Consider the following 22,225-nt stretch of genomic DNA (forward strand, 5'->3'; position numbering starts at 1 on the left):
CACTTAGTTGAATTCCTAGCTCAGCTCCTACTAAGTTTAGATTTTTAATTATTTGGTGCATAATATAATTATTTGTAAACTTACGGTGACTGAAAATAGTGAATTCATACGACCATTTGCTTCGGCTATTATAGTGGTTCAATTCAATTTATCTTTAAGGAAATTTATGAATTAATTTATGTTATTTGATTTACTATAGTTCACTCAGTTACCTTGTAATAATAGATATGGGAATGTTAAATGTAGGTTACTTCAAATTAATAATAACTATCGGGAACAACAAGATATACACCGTATTATTGTCGAATCATCTAATCTGACGGCCTCAATTCTGATTCTCTCCCTATCAGTTAAACGCCAGTACACAGGATCATGGTACTGTTAGGATAGATAGTCTAGATGAGTCGCGCCGACCGAGGGGTCGCAACACAGCTCAATGGACTAAACAAGAACAAAATTGACTTATGTTTGTGGCAATTTTTTACAATAATATTTACGTTTACCATTGTTTTCTAAATTGTATAAACCCTCTAATACCCATTTTTTTATTTTCGATCTAAATATCATTTTCCGTTATCTAAAATCGTTCGAAACACGTTTTGGGCAATGATTTATTTTTATTCGCAAAATTGTGAATATTGGTTTTTTAAATTTTATAATTTTCATACCCTTATGGTTTCCCATGGAATCCCTTTAAAAAAATTCCTAAGGAATTAGTCAGAGAATTTTGTTTTGGATGTCTCAGGAATACAATCTGGTTTTTGCCAAATATAATCACATAAATTAACTTAGAAATTATCAGGAAATCCTTTACAGAGTCTTTCATATATTACTCAAGTAAGTCCTAAGTCCTTTACGATTTTTCAGCCTTTTTGGCACATAAAGCACTTTTTACACAAAATTGGGGCGCCTAAATGTGTGGGAAATTTTTCACCGCAGAATATTTTGAACCTTCCAATTGCAAAATCATAGCCCAAATTCTAAACCTCTCCGTAAAAATATCCGAAGTACACGAAAGTTCAATAATCGAATAATCATCGAGATATTGATACCGTGTGTATAAGACTCATAAAAACTATATTTTATCATCTATTATAACGTCGAAAACATCATAAAACGTCATATGGTGAATTAAAACCACCTTTAATTTTTCAAGAGCACAAATCTAAAGTAGTCTTAAATGAAAATTCAATCGGTAGCAACCAACAAGTTACCAATCGATCAAATGTTTAGTGCGATCGGTTATTTTATTCTTTAAATTTAAACTCTTGAAAATTCTAGATATGGCTTGGTTTGGCACGGTTAAGATCGAATTTTTCAAGGCATCAGTAAAAATATTCAAAACTGTCGCGGAGCACCAAGTGCTCCGCGGAGCACGATATGAAAAACGCTGCTCTATGACATCCTTCTTTTTTGTTTTCCAGAATTTCTTTAAGATTTCAACTATGAATTTCTCTAAGGATGTCTTCAGGAAATACTTAGACATATCGTCAAGAACTCCTACAGTAATTCTTTGAGATTTCTCGTTTAAGTCTTCCAATAAATTTCCAGGCATTTTTTTCATTAAAATGTTAAAGTATTTTTTAAGAAATTAGAGAAATTACTCAAACAAACTACTGAGGTATTTCTGAAGTAAAATTTAAAGTAACCTCTGATGAAACTTGTATAAGTTCTTTAGTCACCCTTGATGAATAAGAGTTACTAGAAAAGACATTACACCCTTGAAGAAATGTGTACAGTCAACTCTCCCTTACTCAATATTCCGTATCTCGATATCGAGTTAAAGAACCATAGTAAAAGTTTATTTTCATTGCTTACTGGATAGTCCCTTGGATCGCAGTTGCACTGGTTTTTTGTTCTGTAACTCGATACCTCCCTAACTCGATGGTCCCTTCAATTGTTAAATTATTAGGATGAGGGGCCCAGATAGCCGTAGCGGTAAACGCGCAGCTATTCAGCAAGACCAAGCTGAGGGTGGTGGGTTCGAATCCCACTGGTCGAGGATTTTTTTGAATTGGAAATTTTCTCGACTTCCCAGGGCATAGAGTATCTTCGTACCTGCCACACGATATACACATGCAAAAATGGTCATTGGCATAGTAAGCTTTCAGTTAATAACTGTGGAAGTGCTCATAAGAACACTAAGAAGCTGAGAAGCAGGCTCTGTCCCAGTGGGGACGTAACGCCAGAAAGAAGAAGAATGATTGAAAAAAAAATACACTAATCAATCGAAACTCTGGATAATATCCTGCAGCATATTCTGAAGGAACTCCTTGAAAAACATTCCGAAGATTTTCTGAAAAAATGCTGCGGTGTTAACTAGTATGAAACCTTAAATACACTTCTAAGGAGAGATATTCTATTGGATTTAGTTGAGAAATTCAATGAGTAATGTTTGGAAGAAGAACAGTTGTAATTCTTGGATGAAATTCTGGAGAAATTCTAGAGGAACTCAATGATGAAACACAGTATCGAATACAACTGATTTATAGAAAAGTTCTTGTTAAAGTGATTTTTTCGAAGGAATTTTCGGAGAAATTATTTAGAGTTGCCGTAGATGGTAGGACGTAAGAATTATTGTCGGTTTTCTTGAAAAAAAAATCCCTGTACATTTTTTTTCAAAAACTTTGGAATTAACCTTTTTTAAGAAATTATATTTGGAAGATCTTCTAGAGTATGGTTACTCTAGGAAAATTCAGTTGAAATATTAGCGGAAAAATATCTGAAGGAAGTTATATGATACTTGTGGGAATGCTGTTTCTTCAAATCTTGATAGCAAACATGGAAAGTGCTGACACTGCTTCAATTTATACCTACAATTTTGGTAATCAACTCGGCAGACAAGGATCGTTTCACGACCACCCTAGGTGCAGCAAATCAGCAATACGGTACAATCTTATACAATATATGGTTATGAATCTCAATTTTTAACATTTTAACATACTCGAATCCAATCTTTTACTTGCGGTAATATGAACAAAACCAAAGAATAACCTATGATTTAGTTTATAAGTTCTATAAGTTTTAGCCAGCAACAACGTAATATAATTTAAGAAAACATTAGTTAGTATTCCAACAATGAGATTTGCTCCCTAGTCTGCATATTTCCATCTACTCACTATCTGTTCACCCTACGACTTTATTCACGATTTTTTTTTTTTTGAAGAATTAGTTGAATAGGCTCGTAATAGTCTCAGAAAGATTCTCTGGAGCCTGCTGAATTTTGTATCAGAATTAACTGCAAGATAAGGAAAAAAGAGACTTTAGAGACTATTTTGGTTATAAAATAAAGACATCAGGGACCTTTAATCAAAAATAGAATTTTTAGACTTGCATTAAAACAGAGGCCCAATCTCAAAAAAAAAAAAATAAAGACCTGCTACCAGCCCTAAAATTGGGTCCTAAAATGTTTAATTTTTTTTTTTTATTTAATAATACGAAAGAGCATGTTCTTGCAACTACTTTAGCAATTTTTCTAGCTCAAATAACGGCTATAACATTTATAAACTTCAATTTTAAAAATGGTTCCAAAAATGAACCTTGACACTTGTGATCATGTTTGACATTCACTTTTTCGACAAAAATGCCACAGGGCTTATAGTTTTAACACTAGGGTTGTTCCTATCTGACATTTCGGAAGGGACACGGAAAACAAAATACAGGTCGGACTCGATTATCCGGGGACTCGATTATCCGGGATTCGATTATCCGGAATTTTAGATTCGATTATCCAGAATTTGATTTTTAATGTTCTTGTTTTTCAATTTTTATGCATAAATCTGAGATAATTGGTATTGCAATTGAATGGTTTTGCAGTTCTGAACGTATTTAAGAACAGGGGGGTTTAAAAAGTGATTTTTGTGTAGACTGGTCAAACAAAAAATTTCTTGTGAAGACCCCTACTGTTCCTAAAAATAATTTCTGGCTACGCCACCGCATCATACAAAAAAAAACGACAAAAAGAGATAATATATATGTTCTTTTATCGAAGATTTCAATTTTTTCTTAGTGATTCGATTATCCGGAGGATTCGATTATCCGGAGTGAATTAAAAATCGATACTCCGGATAATCGAGTCCGACCTGTATACCCAAAATTTGAGTTTAAACCAAGGGGTGTGACAAAATCTTAAAAATCATAAAAAAATGTTTTTTGGACTTAAATCAATGAAAATCATTTTAAAATTGAGTAAACATGTATTTCTGCCCTAAACTTAAGCGTTTGATACTAAAATTGGGACAGGGCTTTAGGACCCTATTGATAAATTGATTGTTTCGACATTTTCAATTAAAAATTGTTGAATGAAGTTTTTCAAATTTCGAATAATTTTAGAATTCGTGCATGAAGATGTGTGAATCTATTACTGATCGAATTTAGAGATATTCATAAAATCCAATCATACCTTGGGAAGTCAATTAAATTTCATTCCCGAAAACATCCTGATTGAACAGCTCAAGGAGCGTTTTAATAGCGGCACAGCCGAAATTTTTCAGGAAGTAGTAACGCGAAAATCTTTCGTAGTGAACATATTCTACCATGAACTACTGCCTCAAAGAAATTTCCCTGATTGTTATTGAAATTCCCTGAAAATTCCAATTTTTTTACCAGGTTCTATAAATTTTCCTGATAATTCCTGGTTTTCCAGGTTTTTCAGGTAGTAGACACCCTGTAATTATTGTAATGTGAGGGCAGCGCCATATGTACTCAGAGAACATAGAAGAAGAATTAATAACTAGTATTTCATATCACTTTTTGCAAATTTCGGATCCTCAGTGGGTCCATGAAGGGTGTTGCAGTAGCCTCTCCCTCAAATTTTGGCTTGCCTTGAGGTATGTATCACATTATGCCTATCAAAACTTTTATCTAACATATAGACCAACAAATATCTATCTAATACTAGTCATACATTTCCCTAATCGATTATTCCCACCAATAAATTCAATTCAACACGAATAGTTGCGCAACTTGATGATAAGTTTTTGCCTCATCAAACGGATGCAATATATCGACTGAGTCAGCAAACCGGAAAGCGTTTTACCCATACGCAGAAGATTAGCCCAGCAAGCGAAATGAGATCAAAACCGTAAAAGTTTTCGATTCCACAAGCCATAAGACCCAAATCCGACTGCAAGCAGCACGAAACGAAAGTCAATGCCAGGCGCAGAAAACCGCACAAAAGTACCCTATAGCTTTGTGCCGACGTCGCGAAACGGCAGCCGTTACGTAGCGACCGTGCTTATAAATAAACCAAAACAATGAAAATGTTAAACAGCAACAAACGAACCGGACGAAAACTAACATTTGGCGTGCCTGGGCCGGCTTCTTCGGTTTGTCGGTCGGCACCTGCCTGCATGTAAGCCATCTCGACGTTTCCATCTCTTTCTTTTTCTACGCTACCAAGGGCTTTGATGGAGACAACAGTACGCACGATTTCATCGGAAGTGGCCACGATACCTTCGGAGTTGGTGCCACCAGCATCGACTTTGAGCGATACCAAGTTGGAAAGACGCCAGTCAGCAATGGCGAGAATAGGGGACTATGGGACAAGATGGACATTTTAAGCTTTTGCTGTAGAATGCGAATTATGATCCTTCCAACATACGCCACCTTAGGGTGGCCATTTTGCCCCACAATCCCCTACCTACACAAATATGTACATTTATACACATATTGCCAATTTATACCGTGGGCAAAATATGGAAATTTCTAGAAACTTTTTATTCATCATCATCATAGGTATTGCAACTGTCCTCGGACAACAAGCACGGTCTGTTCGCAAGAAAAATAAATTTTACTTTATACAAAGCATAAAAGACTTTCGACTAGCTGCATAAATTCCCCATCCATTGTCCACCGCAACACACTATGGGTCGGTACTACGGGAAAAGAATTTCATTCATAAACCCAGACGCGACAAAGTTTCCTCCCACGCGTGTTTCCGATTCGTTTCTTATCATAAAAGTGGGATTCGTATTTTTTTCTCGATTCACAATAAACAACAACGGCCACGGCGTCAAGCTGCGGCAATCAGATATCAGGCGCAAGGACGGATGTCATTCGTTCTTTGAGGTTTTGCGCGATATAAATGCATGTGCATAAAAATGTGTGATTTTTGTAAGGTAGTGGTGGTAGGGCAAGACTATTTTGAGCTGAAAACGATAAAATTATGAACGATGTCAACGACTTTGTACTTCAATTTCTAATAAAATAACAATTTATGACGATTGTGTTGTGTTTCTGGCAACGTCAATTCACCACTTGATCCATTTGCCCGAAAAGCGATCCAAGCAACAATTCAATTTTCAGTTTGGACGGGGTTGGTGCTCCAATGGCTACCGCTTGTGCTTCATAAGCAGAAGGTTATGGGTTCAATCCAAGGCCCATCAAATACAGTGAATCGAATTGTCATCAAAACAGACGAAAAACAAACCACAAAGCAAGCTCGCTCACAGCCGTTTGTCCCATCTGTTGCGGATAAGGATACAATCAAAAGCAAAATTGTCATGACACTCACAGAGCGCAACATTGTTGAAAACTTTTCAACTCGCGATTGATCAGTTATTTTAAACACAAAACCAAATTTGTTTTATGGATGCTGCTCGATAATGTGTCAATGTTTACCAATACGGAGAAAGTTCTCGAAAATTGCAATGTGAAGCCCAGAAAAACGCTGCGCACATGATAATCGATCATTATCATATTCTGTTCAAGTGATGATAAACTGATGTTGCGGAATAACATTGTTGGAACAAGAATAGGAGATGACAATGTATTTGTTGCTGCGCGTTGGGTGACAATTGATTCACTGATCAAATATAAACCATTGAGCAGGTTTGGGAAGTCATCTTCCAGAATAATCAATAAGCATATATTGCTGTGCGTTTGAAACGCAAATATCAAATGCGGGAACACCAAACGCGGTAAGATTTTTCACAAGGAAGGCGATGTCAAAGATTGATTTTCTTTGCTAGGTTGGCGTCAATCATGGTTGCTAAGTGTCCTTTGATTAGTTTGTGCAGAGCTATTAAATGTCATGAATATCACGTGACTTTGATAATTGAATATTGCCAATATCATCGTTGCCCGTGGAAAAAGTCAACGGAAAATGTTTTTCCCGGTGACCTTTTCCATATTATTATCGGATGGCAATATTTGCTGATACTATATTTTACATGGAAAAGTGCTATAAACATTTCAATTTTCCAAAAATTTTGACATTTAACAGCACTGAGTTTGTGTTGCCGCGTTTGAAGGACATAATTTGCACCTCAAACGCAAACAGCAATATTTTAGATACTCGATCCAAGGATGGAAATCTAGTGATCATGATAAAATTCATGATGCATCGCGGTTGTTCTTTATCCTGCGATCAATACAACAACGATTAACCTTTTGTCGTCAAGTTATCATAACAAACTACGCTCCGCGAATAATGCATCATGCTACGTGTGTGCTAACGATCAAATATTCACAAACCGAAGTCACAATTTTTGGAGGATTTTAAAGTTTTTACCCCGAGATTCGACTCCTGTATGCAATGCTTGATCCGAAAGTTTATCTGGCATGGTTTGGGCGAAAATTAATGCCGTAGTTGTGTTCCGATTTACGTTAATCGCAACATGTTACAACATCCGACAAACGGTTTGTCCCACGACAAACAGTGCATCAGAATGTTCCATATATCTGAACCAAGCGCGCGTAATGAGGTGTTGCAATCATATGCTTTTACTGTGTTGTTAGTCGCTAGAGACGATTTTTTCCCATCCTTGGATGTTCGTTATTTTTTCATACAAGTGGCAAAATGGACTAAATTCTGAAATCGTGCCGTCAGATTACGGCAGAGTAATTTTTGTTTTAAGTAAAAGTTGAAGTACAGTCTTAAATGTCACCCTGTCACTGACTTTTAAACGACCTCAGTTGCTACTCCGTTATTGAAAGAACAATTGTATTTACACAGGGAATCAACAAGTGTTACTCTAATAATAATAACAAACAACAAAGCTGTTTAGCACTATGCAGTTCTACAAGAAAACACTGGGACTTTGGATAGAGGAAAGGATTGGTAAACGATAAAGATATAATTTAAAATAAATTCGTGAGTACACGGAAGACTGATACCGATAGTGCGGTTACGCGAACCGGACATGATCCTGATTTCGTTGCTCGCTCGCCACACAATTGATGAACCAAACACTACTCAACTAGAAATAATGAGATTAATTTTTAAGAAGTCGACATGTTAATACGGATCGTACTTATATGCAACGAATCATATATTTATTCATCCTTGAGTTGCTCGAATGTCCACTGTTCTCGAAAGGAATTCCTCAGGAATTTATCTCTGGATATTTGTAGGAATTCATTCAGATATTCCTCATGGAACTTGAGAATATTCTAGGGAATATATCCTCAAAGTATTTCATCAAAGATATGTATTACTTTCCAAAACACAAGTACTTCATTGTTTTTTTTTTAAACGGCTATCGAAGAGTCATTCATAAACTACTTTAGGCCTGAAAGTGTAAAGATATTTGTAAGAATATTCCAGGGAGTTAACAGTTAGACGAGTTTCTAAGAAATTATACCTCCAGGAATATCTCAACAGATAACTACAGGATTTTTTTTTCTTGAATTCCTTCAGAATTTATATCCTGAAACCTTATAGTGCTTATTTCAGGGATGTCTAATTTTCAGGCAATAGATTCAAAAATATCTTTCAAAATGCATCCAAGTCATGTATTACTCCTGATAAAGCTACTGAGATATTTCCATAAATCAATCCATCATTTCCATAATAAATATACATTTCGATTACTTCCCTGAATATTTTTCCAAAGTTTTTTTTTAAGTTGATCCAGAATTTCCTTTGTGGATTCTGTCAAAATCAGCATTAGCAACAACTCCTGTCAGGGGCGACTCGCAACCTCACTTTTTACTTGTTATATGACACAATAAATTCATATTTTGACGACATTATAATCTAATGTAAATGATAGAGGTTTGAAATCAACTAATTGAATTATTCCCTACTCATTGTAGGATGACTTATTGCAATTTCTGGAAACTTTGTTCTCTTCGTCATCGTTCTACCCCATTTCCAGGTAATTACATTACCCCGAATGTTTCATTACCCAGAATTCCATCACCCCGAATGCTATTTCCCCGAATTTAAAATTATCTTGACATGATGATATTGATGGCATTTCCCCATGATTTTGGAATTCGGGGTAATGGCGTTCGGGTTGATGGCAATCGGGGTTATGGGGTAGAATCTAATGCCACGATACTAAAACTGTCGAAAATACGTTTTTTTAATTTTAAAACAACTTCATGGGCAAATACAAATTGCAAGAATCGCAAATCTATTTTTCAAATTTTATCGATATTTGTCTTTTTAAAACGCAATATAATTTATTTGCAGTACGAAATTTTTGCTGATTGTTTCAAAATGTTCAGAATCCAGGAGGAATTCTAGAAGTAATTCCTGTGGAAATAGCTTACTATTTATTGCATAAAAATCTACGTGGTTATCCCTAGAGAAATTTTCGTAGGATTGCTTGAAGGTTTTTCTAAAAGAATTGCAGTATGAATGGATGAATGGTGGAGAAATCGGTTGATAGTGACGATTAAGTAAGCTATGCACACAGTAAAATCTAACCAAAGAAAAACTTACAGAAAAAAATGTTAGATTTCGATACCCAATTGATTTCGTCACAAAATAAGTGAATTAAAATTAAAAAAAGTTATTCTGCCTTGCCTTGTACTGGGAGGATTTTTGGAAGGATTTCTGGAATCATCCTTGAATGAATCACAGGTAGAAAATCTGAAATCATCACTCGAAGAATCTGTGATGAAATTTCTGCAGAAAAAAATATTGATTCCTCTAGGATTCAACTTGAAATTGTAAAATTACCAGTGACGTCTCGTCCTAAGGTGCACTTGGTGCACTACACAGTCGAAGATTTAAAACTAGTAAAATAAAAATATACATTATAGTTCCCAATACTTGCGACATTCGTAGTATGCAGTTGCTTGAAAATGATCTTTGTCTAATTGGTGCATCGCCCCAGACTTCTTTTGACGCAATTCAGCTTTTCCGTGGGATAACTCAAATTTGGGTAAACTGACACTTAGCTATTGTTAGGTAGTTCTCCTTTGATAACAGTGAAAAAAACAACTCAGTGCAAAAAAATAACTACCCAGCAAAAGCTTTCGAAGTCTCCGTAGTGGGGTAAAACAACTTAATGTTAGGTGAACTCGAAAGAACTCAAATTTGGCTTATTCTATTGAAATATCAAGAATGGTAGAAGGATATGTCTCAGGGCTGAATATCATCCAAAAACTAACATATCGTGATACAATTAACAAGCTGTAAATAACAAGAATTATCATTTAGAACATCGAGAGATAATGGAAATTCGCATTTTCGCGGAAGCTTCAAAATCCACGAAATTTGGCCCGAAACGGGGTCGGGGTTTTATCAAAAATGTTCTAATTGTTTAGTTTCAAATTGGACGTCTTTCTGGCTTGCATCGTATCAACCAAAATTCTTTAAACTAACTTCGAAACACTTGAAGATTGCGTCCAGTAATGGAAGTTATTTTTCAAGATGAGCCATTTTTTTTTGACTGAGATACATTTTAAAACTGAAATGCAAATTTCGTATTCATAGTTATATTTAACGGTTTGCGAAAATCAGTGCACACATAATCAAATTCCCCACGGGACACTTCTGATAACTACATTAGAATATTCGTAGCTCTGTAGAAATACTTGCGGAAAAGCACCTGACCAAAACCCTAAGAAGAAATGTTTTTAAAAATTATATGGGAATTATATAAAAATTATTATGTATTACACATATTAGAACTGCGCTTAAACCATTTTTTCGCATTGAAAATCTTGTAGGTCAATATAGGCCACCATAACCAGTTTCAGCCACATATTCAACTTCTGTTCCTAAATTGGTCAACCGCATTGATTGCTTATGAGAGTGGCCAAATTAAGAGTACCCTGGTACCCTGGTAGAGTAGATTAGGTGTATGGGAGCTAAAATTATAAGAAAAATAAATTGCTTTTCTTATGTTTTGAATCAATTCGGAAAAGTAAATGAACGTGGCTCTCTCATGTGAATGTGATCTACTGAACACAAAAGATTTCATGCTGATTGGCTATTTATCATATGTACCGTAAAACGGGGTATCTTTGATAATGCGGGTAACTTTGATAGTGCGTAACCCACCACATACTAAACGAAATATCATTATTTCTGTTAATCGGTTACGCAAAACGAATGCAAAACTGAAGAATATTAGTATGACACTTCATGTAAGAGCTATTTTCATTTGAATCGAGAACATTTGAGGCTTTTTATACGGATTTTAAAAATTGACACAATTTTAGCATTTTCGAAACGCTTACAAACAATCTGTTCTACGATCACTATTTGATGTAGTTTTGAATAGTTGGCCACTTATCTTTGACAGCCTAGTTATCATAGAACTTGAATACGGTCTCAAATCTCTTAGCGAAAAGCATTTTCACAAACTGGGACCATTTTTGTAATCTAAGTCAGAAATTTCCATATAACGTTAAACGCCTAGAAATATGCAATGCCCTACAAATGTCCGTAATTCATTCAATTTTGTTCGATTCATACTCCATTATCAAAGTTACCCCAAAACAGAAAACCGACTTTCGATTATATGAAAAATTATATATCCATTCAGAATAAATCTTTTGGCAATCTATCAACTGCAATCGATAGCTAGGATGCCAGTACTTGTTTTAAAAATATAAATTATAATTCTTTGAAACAGCATGCATAAATATTCAAGTTTTCTTCGAAAAAACTATCAAAGTTACCCCGTTTTACGGTATCATAAAAGACATGCGCTGCTATTATACCGAGCAGAACTGTATGTTTTGAATAATATTTGCAAAAATGGCTGGAAGGTTTATTAAGTAATTTTCTTGTGTTTTAGAAGAAAATTCATGAACATATGATCCATGGAATATTTATGGAAACATTTCTTCAAAATCCCTGGAAGATTTTTCAGTTGAAATTGTAGCGAAATTCCTAAGAAATAATTTGCAGGAATTGCTGAGGATTCTGACGACATTTGGGAAAAAAATCAGGACCAATTGGTTTAGCAATTCCTGGAGGAATTCCAAAAAAACTCAATAATAAAATTTGGAGTAATATCTAGCTAGATCAATCCGTTGCGGATTCTTCACGAAATATTTGGACGATTTCAGTTAAGATCTTTGGCAAAACTAGACATATAGCTGGACTCCAAGAATTCTCCGAAAAGTTTACTTTGAATTTCTGATAAGTGTCAACTATTTCCGTACATGGCTAGAAAGACGAAAGATATGACAATAGTTTGAAACCGATTTCTCTGGTATGATATATCAACGTCTTTTCTCGAGACAATTTTATTTCTGTGTCCAACTAATATTATCAAAAATATTCTGGAAACAATTATATCCTTTCCGAAGGTGTTCGAAAACATAGGTTCGTACTAAGTTTGGAGCTTCTTTGTTCCTTCATGTGAGTAGTTGAACTCTACAACATTACAATTTAAATTGTGATATGAAAAATTTGAGTAAAATATATAAAATGAAAGTACAACTTACAGTATTCCGGAGCAGGTCGTACACACGAAGGAACCGATGGTCATGTTGATGTAGGTGGGCCCCTTCTGACCGCAGTCGAAGCACTCCTTGTTGCCTCCGACGGAGACCAGCTCCCGGAGGGTTTTCAGCACTTTATCATCCTGTTTCTTGCGAACCACCGCCATCGCCGACGATGATGATTTGTGTAATTTGTAAATTTTGCAACCGTTTGTGCGCGCCGCTTCCGCGCTCTCTGGTGTTATCCACTAAAATCGATTTCTCGTCACACAAACACCGTATAGCTGGCTATTCGACGATGCGATCCGATTTTCGCCTTGACCAAGCGATTTGCTTTACCACTTTGCACACCTTTATGGTTATGCCAACCCGTGTATTGAAACGCTTGAAACCGCACTTTCGAGGGAATCTTTTTTCGTATTCGGAACGAACTGTTATCAAACTCTTCTACACGCAATTTAAACACTGATCCAGTATCCTACTGCCACTGCACCTTTCAATGGAGATAAACGGAATAATGTGTTGAATTATCTAATAAAGCGCTATGGGATGCTTTCGTCGAGTTCAGAGAAGGACCGCGTAGTCACTCTTTTTATGAGGAACATTGATTGATTCCTAGAATGAGTTTTTAAACGATCAGTCTTACTGCCCGTACTTTATTGTTAGTAAATTCTACAAGATAGAAATATGTATATTCTGGCATATACAGGCATCAATAAGTGAGATCAAACTATGTATATCAATAGAACACAGCAATCCTAAAATAAAATATTACGAAAAGCAAAAAAAGATTAAAAACAAGAACCAGAAAATACTACAATAGAGCAGTACAAATTCAAATAAAAAAAAAAATAAAATTTTATCTTCAATATCTGATTTACAATCCTTATGATGATAAAAAGGTTTCTGTTAAATGTTTAGCTATTTTGATAAGGATTTGAAGGTGACCCGAAGAAGTTGAAGGTTCATATGAAAATGTATATAAAGAAACTAAAATAATACTGTAGCAATATCTGAAACTTTGCAATAAGAAGCACTTTAATACGACGCAAATTGTAGCTAAATATGAGCTCAGTAGCTGCCGAAGTGAATCCAAAGTGCCAAGAATGGGATCCCGCTCCCCCACTATACTTTTTATTGCTTCCATTTCTTATACCAATAACCCCTCCTTTAAAAATTAATTGAAAATTTTCAAGGAGAACTTTTCCAGGAAAACTTCCAAGAATTACAAAAAAAAACATCCACGGACATCTTTGGGATTACCTCCGAATTTTCGTTTCAAGAATTTCTCAAGAAAGCCTTCGAGGAATTTTCTTGGAATGCTTAAAAGATGTTCCCATGACTTTTTTATAAAAAAAATCGTAAAAAAAACTCGAGAAATATTTCTGAAGGAAATCTCTTTAGGATTACCTTAAGAAATATTTCTCGATTTTATACATTTAATTGATAAAAGAATTACTGAAAGAATCTCTAGATAAAGTTCTGGGAGAATCCTTGAAAGAATCCATGTGAAAGGTTTTGGAGGTATAAGCATTGGACTGCTGGAGTATTTTCTGGAACGAGTTAACTGTATCCACATTTCTTCACAAATTCTGACCGATATTTTCAAGAATTTCTCCAGAATATCGGTTGGAGATTTTTCCGATAATTATTCTAGCAATTTATGAAAAGAATCCTTTAAGACTTTTTCTAGGGCCCAGAGGTTTTTTATCATAAATCCTGCAGCAAATCCTTTCATTATCCTGCAGCAGTTTTTTTTTTTTGTCATAGAAAACTATAGTATTTCTGTTGAAGAATAATATCTCCTAGATTATTTCAGGATTTTTTGCAATAATTTATGAAAAATCTTTGGCAACTCCTTGGAGAAGCCGCGGTTTTGCTCCCTTTCCACTTCATTCTTATAGGAGATAGCATTGCGATGTTTTGTCTAACGCGGATGTTTCTTTCCTTTCCTGTAGCATTTGCCACATGGAATCATATCCATCGGATCTGTCAATTTTATAGAAGTTTCGACGAAAACAATTTGGAGGATATACAATGATTTCTTGGAGAAAACTTAGGAAATTCTAGAAAAGAATTTTGGACACATTCTTCTCTAGAAGATTTCTGAAGACATCTTTTGAGATGTTAATTCATTCAATTTATGAAGGTATCCTGAACGAACATTTTTAAGCAATTCATAGAAAAAAAATCGTGAAAAGATTTAGGAGTGATACCTGAAGCAAATATTGAGCAGATGCCTGAATTAATTTTTGATTCGCCGGAAAAAAAAGTAGGAAAATCCTAGAGTAATAGCTGGCGTAAGGCGGCATCCATTTATTACGTAACGCTAAAATTGGAAATTTTTGACCCACTCCCCCCTCCCCCCCGTAACGCTTTTTTGTAAGAAAATTTTCAAAATTTTGTATGAGTCGTAACGCTCAAGCTTACCCCCTCCCCCCCCTCCGAGCGTTACGTAATTTGTGGATGCCGCCTAATGTCAAGAAGATTCCTCAGAAAATTTGTTTTGAAGTGACTTTTGAGTCTGCTCTGATTCTTTGGAGATTTTTTCTACATTATTACATTTTGTATTTTTATTTGTATTCAATTAAACCTATAGTACAACTGTATTTCAAGTCAAGAAAGATTAAACGGTTAACAGACATTTGTAAAAATATTAGCTGAAGTCGATAAAATATACTTCATTCAAGTAACTTTCAAAAAAAATCTTTCAAGTAATTTTCAAAAATTTATCAAAATTTCACTGAAGAGATCCTTCCCCCCATCAGCTGATCCGGTTTGGCAAATGTACCACACATCTGGCCACCCTGTTATACAGTATTTTCGTTTGTCACCGCCGTCGAGCGCTGATGCACTAACACAGTCAGCCTAACCCATATGTTTTCACGTGTATTCACAGAGTGACACATCAGTGTCTGCATCAACCGTACATATACACATGTAATCGTACGTAACAAAACAAGAAACACCTCCACAGCAGAATGTGCAGCAAAACTGGCACACAAGAGTCCATAATTCAATTTATTACAACCATTATTCCACTTAATTTAGGCTGACCATACGTACCGTATTTAACGGGACAGTACCGTTATCATCCCCTCGACGGGCTGTCCCGTCGTTTTATGGAAATTGCTCGAATAGTCCCGTATTTTAGGGAATGGAGACTTGGCACATAGTTTTCAACACCAGTTATTTTTTTTCTATCTTTATTAACGAGAATTTTAGCCCTGGGTTAGTTCACCTCGGGACCAACGGCTTTACTTACCTTCCGAAGAAAGTCGTCACTAAAATTTTTAGTGACTGTCTCGGGGATGGGATTCGATCCCAGGTCCTCGGCGTGAGAGGCGTGTGTTCTAACCACTACACCAGGTCCGTCCCTTCACCACCAGTAAAAAAATAGAAATAACAACATAAACAGTTTTTAGAAATACTTCAGAGTTTATTGTTTTACTCAAATATTTTCCAAGCAATTATTAGTTGCTCAAACACAGTTAAACTTGATCCGTACATGCTTTTGCTTAACTTTTTGCGTTTCTTTACTCATATTTATGCCAAATTTTGGTGGATTTCCAAAATACGGATCTTCATAAGATAATTATCCATATGATACCTAGAATGAAAAAAAAAACAACTATGTGTTTACTTCTACACACAATTGATTGGATTAACTGTTTAAAAATGGATATTTCAATAAAGTAACGAAATTTTAGAAAAAATACGTTTGAATTTGAAAAATTGAAAAGTGTAACGATTTTTTTTTTAGGAAATTCTTAAAAAACGCTGCTTCTTGTAAATCAAAGAATGCGCTTCAAGGTTCTTACGTGATTTTTATTGAATCATATATACATGTAGCTTGGGATTGCATAATCTGGTTCTGCTATTTTCCCTCTAATGGCGATTTCCCAAATGTCGTTCTCCCCAACGCCAGTTCTCCGAATGCTAGTTCCCCGAAAACTCCGTTTCCCGAATAGCTCAGTTCTCCGAAAAGTTCAAACACTCATAATTGTAACAACCTTTCGCATTTCAAGGTGGTGAACAATATGTATTTTTGGCAATATATATTTGGTCGAGAATGATCAAATATCTCCTTCTTTAGTAGCTTATCGATCTTTCGAACTCAACACTATCTCACTACCAGAGCAGAAGCAAAGTTCTAACCATTAAATCGAGATATTGATTTGATTGACATAAGAGATAAAAGATCTGGAACTTCTGAGCCATAACTAAATTTGATGTTGGAAGATCTAAGGAATAGCTCGCTGATATTGGTGAGATCTTATAAAAGCTAAATATGATATGCTTATAATATTTTAGGAGTAAATTATTTTCGGATATTTTATCTCTTATATCTTTCGAGTCAATATCACTTTTGTACGCCCATATCAATTTTTTTTGCTTATTTTTGCCTGCTCGGGTAAAGACTATTATAACGGATCATTCGGGAAAATGGCTTCGGAGAAACGGGCCATTCGAGGAGCAGAAATTCGGGGAAAAGTAGCACAATTGCATAATCTATGTCTTTTAAAATTGTCCCGTTTAATATTTTCATTTGTCCCGTTTTCATCTGGTTGGCTTATGGTCAGCCTAACTTAATTCCATCTTCAACTGGTTCTGCTTTTGATAGGTCTTTTCGATTGGTTCAAGCATTATTCACTTTCAAAACAAACAAGCATTCGTAGTTTTGAGCTTCCTTTTACACACTTCACAAGACTGACCAATGTGCGAATGTGTTTCTTCGCTCGATAAACGATGAGCACACAAGTAATTTTTAATAACCTGAATACTTTCTCATTTTTCCTTACGACAGCAAATTTTGACGACCAAATCGAACGCAAAAACGCGAAAACATAAACACACAAAATCTATACGATATATTTTTTTCACTTATTTCGTCGTTGCCTACTTCGCACAGTTAAACCTACACATTGGCAGAATTGTAAAGCAAAGAGAAAACCACCGTCGATTTTTTATCGCAGTAACCACTTCCTTGAATCACTGCTGCCTTTGCTACCCACACACAATTTAGGCATACCGTCACTTAGTAGCCGTAGATGTATATTATTGATGATCCAAGCACTCGTCTTCTTACAAAGGCAAGACTACTTGGATCAACTATTTCATACACCGTAAGTTACACTACCTTCAATATACGGCTATATGAGACATAAAACGAACCGTTCCAACTGATGGCACTTTGCACCGAAAGTTTTGCACACGGCGACGAAGTACGAGGATGACCTCCGGAACTACCGAGAGACAACCGGAAGGACGGATCAACACAACACTGCGTATTTTCTATTACAGCTGTACAAAAAGGATTCTCAAGGACCGTCGTTGAACACGCTTCCACTATGAGAGAGAAACAATATAAAACTCTGCGCTGATTGCGCACTAATAGCAAACATTAATTTAATCCACACACAGCAGGCGGAAAACCGCTCTCGAGAGGGGAGGGACAATAACAAAAACGCGACCAACCACGACCGAAGAACACTGCACACAGAATGACGAATGCGAAGCGAAACGGAGACTGCGACAGCACCATTCATCAGAAATCACATGAAGAGTGAAAACCGAATCCAGCACGAGCGACGACCGACACTGTAGGCCAACCATGAAATACGTAGCAAACATTTTTGAATACAAATTCTGTTTAAAATACTAGTCAAAATTAAACACTCAGAGCCTACGGAATAAACAAGATATATTAAAAGTTATATAGGCACAATCATCCAAATGTTATTTAAATAGAGCAGGCAAAATATTTTCATTTTATGCTCATGTTATATTACGGCAGACAATCGTTACGTGACATATGATCGACCCCAAAAATCGGTTAGCAGGTTGCGACCAATGAGAATATATATCGAGGTGTGGAAAAGACATTTAGTGTGCGTGACATCCGTGTACGGTGCAACATGTTTCACAACTACAAGCGAGTGAGCTCCCATAAGAAGCCGTGTAAATTAGTGACGTAGTTATTTTTGTTTACGTTTTTTCTCATACTAATACTTAGCCATTGCTTCTTCTTCCACACCTTGGTATATATTCTCATTGGGTTGCGACCAAACGAATGCCGTGCACACTACCACATATACACGTATGCTTGTGTTTGTGAATTCTTGTCACATCCCTCACTTTCTGCTTTCGTGATAGGGTATAGAGCTACTTGGGCACCTGCATGAATCACTTTTGTAGGGGGAGATTTTGTTGGTTGAATAATTTTTATCTGAAATTAAGCATCAAATCTGCACACTCATGCGCTATACTTTCTGTGAACACGTTACTGTTGTTTTATATTGTAAAAATTAGAACAAATTCAAAATGATTTGAAACTAATTTCCGATCAACATTGACAACTCTTGAAGCAGGTCTAAGTAGAAATATTTCAGAGCGCAATCGAGACGTTTTGTGCGTCACACTTGTCACACTTGCCTGAATGTAACGAGTACGGGTTGTAGCGTTAGCAATCTTCATTTTATAACTTCAAAAGGGTCATCAGACACGCTAAAGCAAAATTTTTCAACATCAACATTCAACCCACCGCAGCTCTTCAGATATTCAAAGGGCAAATCATCCACTGGAAGCATTACCGTGTCGTTGTCTATGTAGCCGTAGCGTGGCTCCCTGGTGCCCTGGACAAACCGCCATTTGAACGCCCCTTATTCGAGGATCCAGTGTTTTCACCAAAGATGTATTATAATGAAGATTTGAAATTGTAGCGTGACTTTTCTAAAAATTGTTCATCAACATCCTCAAGGGTTATAACTCATCATATATGATGAAGCTAACTTCGAATGCCTAATTGTATAATTGGTTACAATCCTGTGGGGACAAAATGTTTCAAATTTGATATTCAAACAAATTTTCAGGCCAGCCATGTTGTATGCTGTACCAATATGGACTAGCTGTTGTAATACCAGGAAGAAAGCTCTGCAGAGAATTCAAAATAAAATTTTGAAAATGATTCTGAAGCTTCCTCCCTGGTATAGTACCAATGAGTTACATAGAATATCAAATGTTGAAACATTGGAACAAATGTCAAATAAAATAATAAATAATTTCAAGCAAAAATCGTTGGCAATCTTCTATTACCACGATTAATGCGTTATATGTTTAGGTTAAGTTAGGTTGAGTATATTCAAAGCGTTTTTTTTCTCTTATAAGCAGGTGAAATCAACTCACCTGTAAACAATCTGAACTGCTACGGCAAATGAAATGTAATATGTTATTAACAAAATGTTAATAAAATCTTCAATTTGTTTTACCAAATTAGGATCACAGTGTTGTCTAACACAGAACACCTAAATATAGGAAATAAATGTTATGTTTGGAATGATACTAATAAAGAAATAAAAAAAATAAATAAATAAAAACAGTCGTTCAAGTTGGCTCGCAAGCCTTACAAGAAGGCTCTTAATTCTGCTGAACGATCCGGCTGAAAAAACTTTTGCATAAATATTTCCAGTTTGAGTGAGGTAAGTCGGCAAATCAAAATCCTTGCAAAACCTAAGGATTTCCATTTGAACGAAATTCGCTTACTTAATGGTGACTTGACTTCTTCTGATAAAGAAGTTTTAGAATGTTTATTCAATACATACTTCCCCGGGTATGTGGACATAGCATCTACGGATGAACCAAATGTCTTTTTATGTAGTTATGAGTCTCTGGCTTTGGCTCGCAGTATCGTAACTATTGAATCGATTCAATGGGCACTCAATAGTTTTGCAGCTTTCAAATCTCCAGGAGCAGATGGGATTTATGCTGTACTGCTCCGGCAGGGATTTGACTTTATCAAACATGTTTTGAAAAAGCTACTTGTTATCAGTTTTGCTACCGGTTATACTCCCAGATCCTGTCGTGATATTACTGTAAAGTTTGTTCCTAAAGGAGGACGTGCGTCGTATTATGAAGCGAAGAGTTTTAGATCAATCAGTCTGACCTCTTGTCTTCTGAAATGTCTAGAACGCACGTGCTTTTGGAGCCGGCCTTCTGATACCTGATACTATTTAAAATCATTAAAACAGTCATTCACGTCATCGTGAAGCTTGTGGTCACCCCTTAGGGATGGTACACAAATTATGTCACGCTTAATTTCAACTTTTTCGACCCCCTCATCACACTTTTTGTATGAGTCACATGAGGCTTGTCACACTTGGCCTGACCCCCCCCCCCTTTGAGGTGTGACATAATTTGTGCATGAACCCTTAGTATGGTATATCGTGCAAAAGTTTGGGATCACTATAATATACTTGAAACACCACATTTTTGAAATCTTATTCTTATCATATATGCCTCATTATTTACATTTTAATAATTCATAGAAATCATTCAACAAATTGTAGAGATATGGACAAAAATGATTTGCATGCATTTCAGATGATCCCTAATGTTTGCATCAAACTAAAGGGTGATCTCAAATGTTTGCCTTGAATGACTGTTTCAATGATTTTTAATGGTTTTCAGATTTTTCTGCCAAAATTTCTCAAGTGCTATTCAAAGAATATGAGATAACGGATCTAATGCCATACTGGTTCAAGATTTTAGTCGATTCAATGTTGAGCAAATTAGCCATGTTTTTACAGTATCGACAGATCCGCTGCACTTACACAAGGAACCAACCAAATGACTGCTTGGGATTAACTGGCACCTTCAGTGTATGAGTGCTGCTGATATTCTATTTTAGGCAACAATGGTGCCTGCCACGTCAGCATGCAGACCAATGAGGGGTAGGGGAAGGAATTGATGATGCATTCAACTGGCTCCCACGGTTGACCGTATATACCACTGCGTCAACGCCAGTTCATGCGGGAAGGGTGAAAGGGTGGGGTAATTTTTATGGCAGAGAGGCTTGCTGGTTTGGTAGCAGACTGCCTATGTATCAGGCGTAAATGAAGGCATGCTATAACGAATGGAAGCGTAGGGAAACGGTTTATTTCTTTCCGTCTCGGGTTCTAGCAAATGCTATGAACTGTGATAGATACATCAACTGTAATATAAGGGAATCTGGGATAATATGCAAGGCATGCTATAACGAATGGAAGCGTAGGGAAACGGTTTATTTCTTTCCGTCTCGGGTTCTAGCAAATGCTATGAACTGTGATAGATACATCAACTGTAATATAAGGGAATCTGGGATAATATGCATCCTTGAGGCAAAACGACCTACGGTGCTCTTTTAGGCTATTTGCGAAGAGATTGGGAAGAAGTTTTCATCAGGAACTGATAGTCATCATCATTATTTGGCTTTACATCAATTATCTTGATAAAGCCTCGCCAACAATAATTCGCCAATTCACTCGGTTCATGGCCGCTTCTCTCCATCCTCGACTGTGACCCACGCTCTCCATGTCCTGGTGCACCTGGTCAATCCACCTAGCTCGCTGCGCCCCACGCCTTCTTGTTCCGACCGGATTCGTAGCGAACACCATCTTTACAGGGTTGTTGTCCGGCATTCTTGCAACATGCCCTGCCCAGCGTATCCTTCCAGCTTTAGCTACCTTCACGATACTGGGTTCGCCGTAGAGTTGAGCGAGCTCGTGGTTCATCCTTCGCCGCCACACGCCGTTCTCCTGTACGCCGCCGAAGA

At 36.3% G+C, this 22,225-nt stretch overlaps 1 protein-coding gene across 6 annotated transcripts in view; it reads right to left on the minus strand.

Moving 5' to 3' along the window:
• Positions 1-18,199, minus strand: part of LOC5564177 (arf-GAP domain and FG repeat-containing protein 1) — a 195,154-nt gene extending 176,955 nt beyond the window's left edge. For 2 of the 6 annotated variants that reach the window (XR_002500497.1, XM_021844821.1), the window contains exons 1-3: positions 18,115-18,199; positions 17,777-17,985; positions 12,640-12,884 (exon numbers count right to left, since the gene is read on the minus strand). Coding sequence is in view for 5 of the 6 variants with exons in the window: in XM_021844821.1 (XP_021700513.1) it covers positions 12,640-12,884; positions 17,777-17,985; positions 18,115-18,181 (521 nt within the window). In the remaining variant the exon portion in view is untranslated. Of the gene's footprint in view, positions 1-12,639; positions 13,130-17,776 lie in introns of all 6 variants that reach the window. The other 4 variants (XM_021844827.1, XM_021844823.1, XM_021844822.1 and 1 more) reach the window with 4 other exon arrangements.
• Positions 18,200-22,225: the final 4,026 nt, after the last annotated feature.

The sequence above is a fragment of the Aedes aegypti genome, chromosome 2 (assembly GCF_002204515.2).
Source record: "Aedes aegypti strain LVP_AGWG chromosome 2, AaegL5.0 Primary Assembly, whole genome shotgun sequence".
Taxonomy (NCBI): Eukaryota; Metazoa; Arthropoda; class Insecta; order Diptera; family Culicidae; genus Aedes; species Aedes aegypti.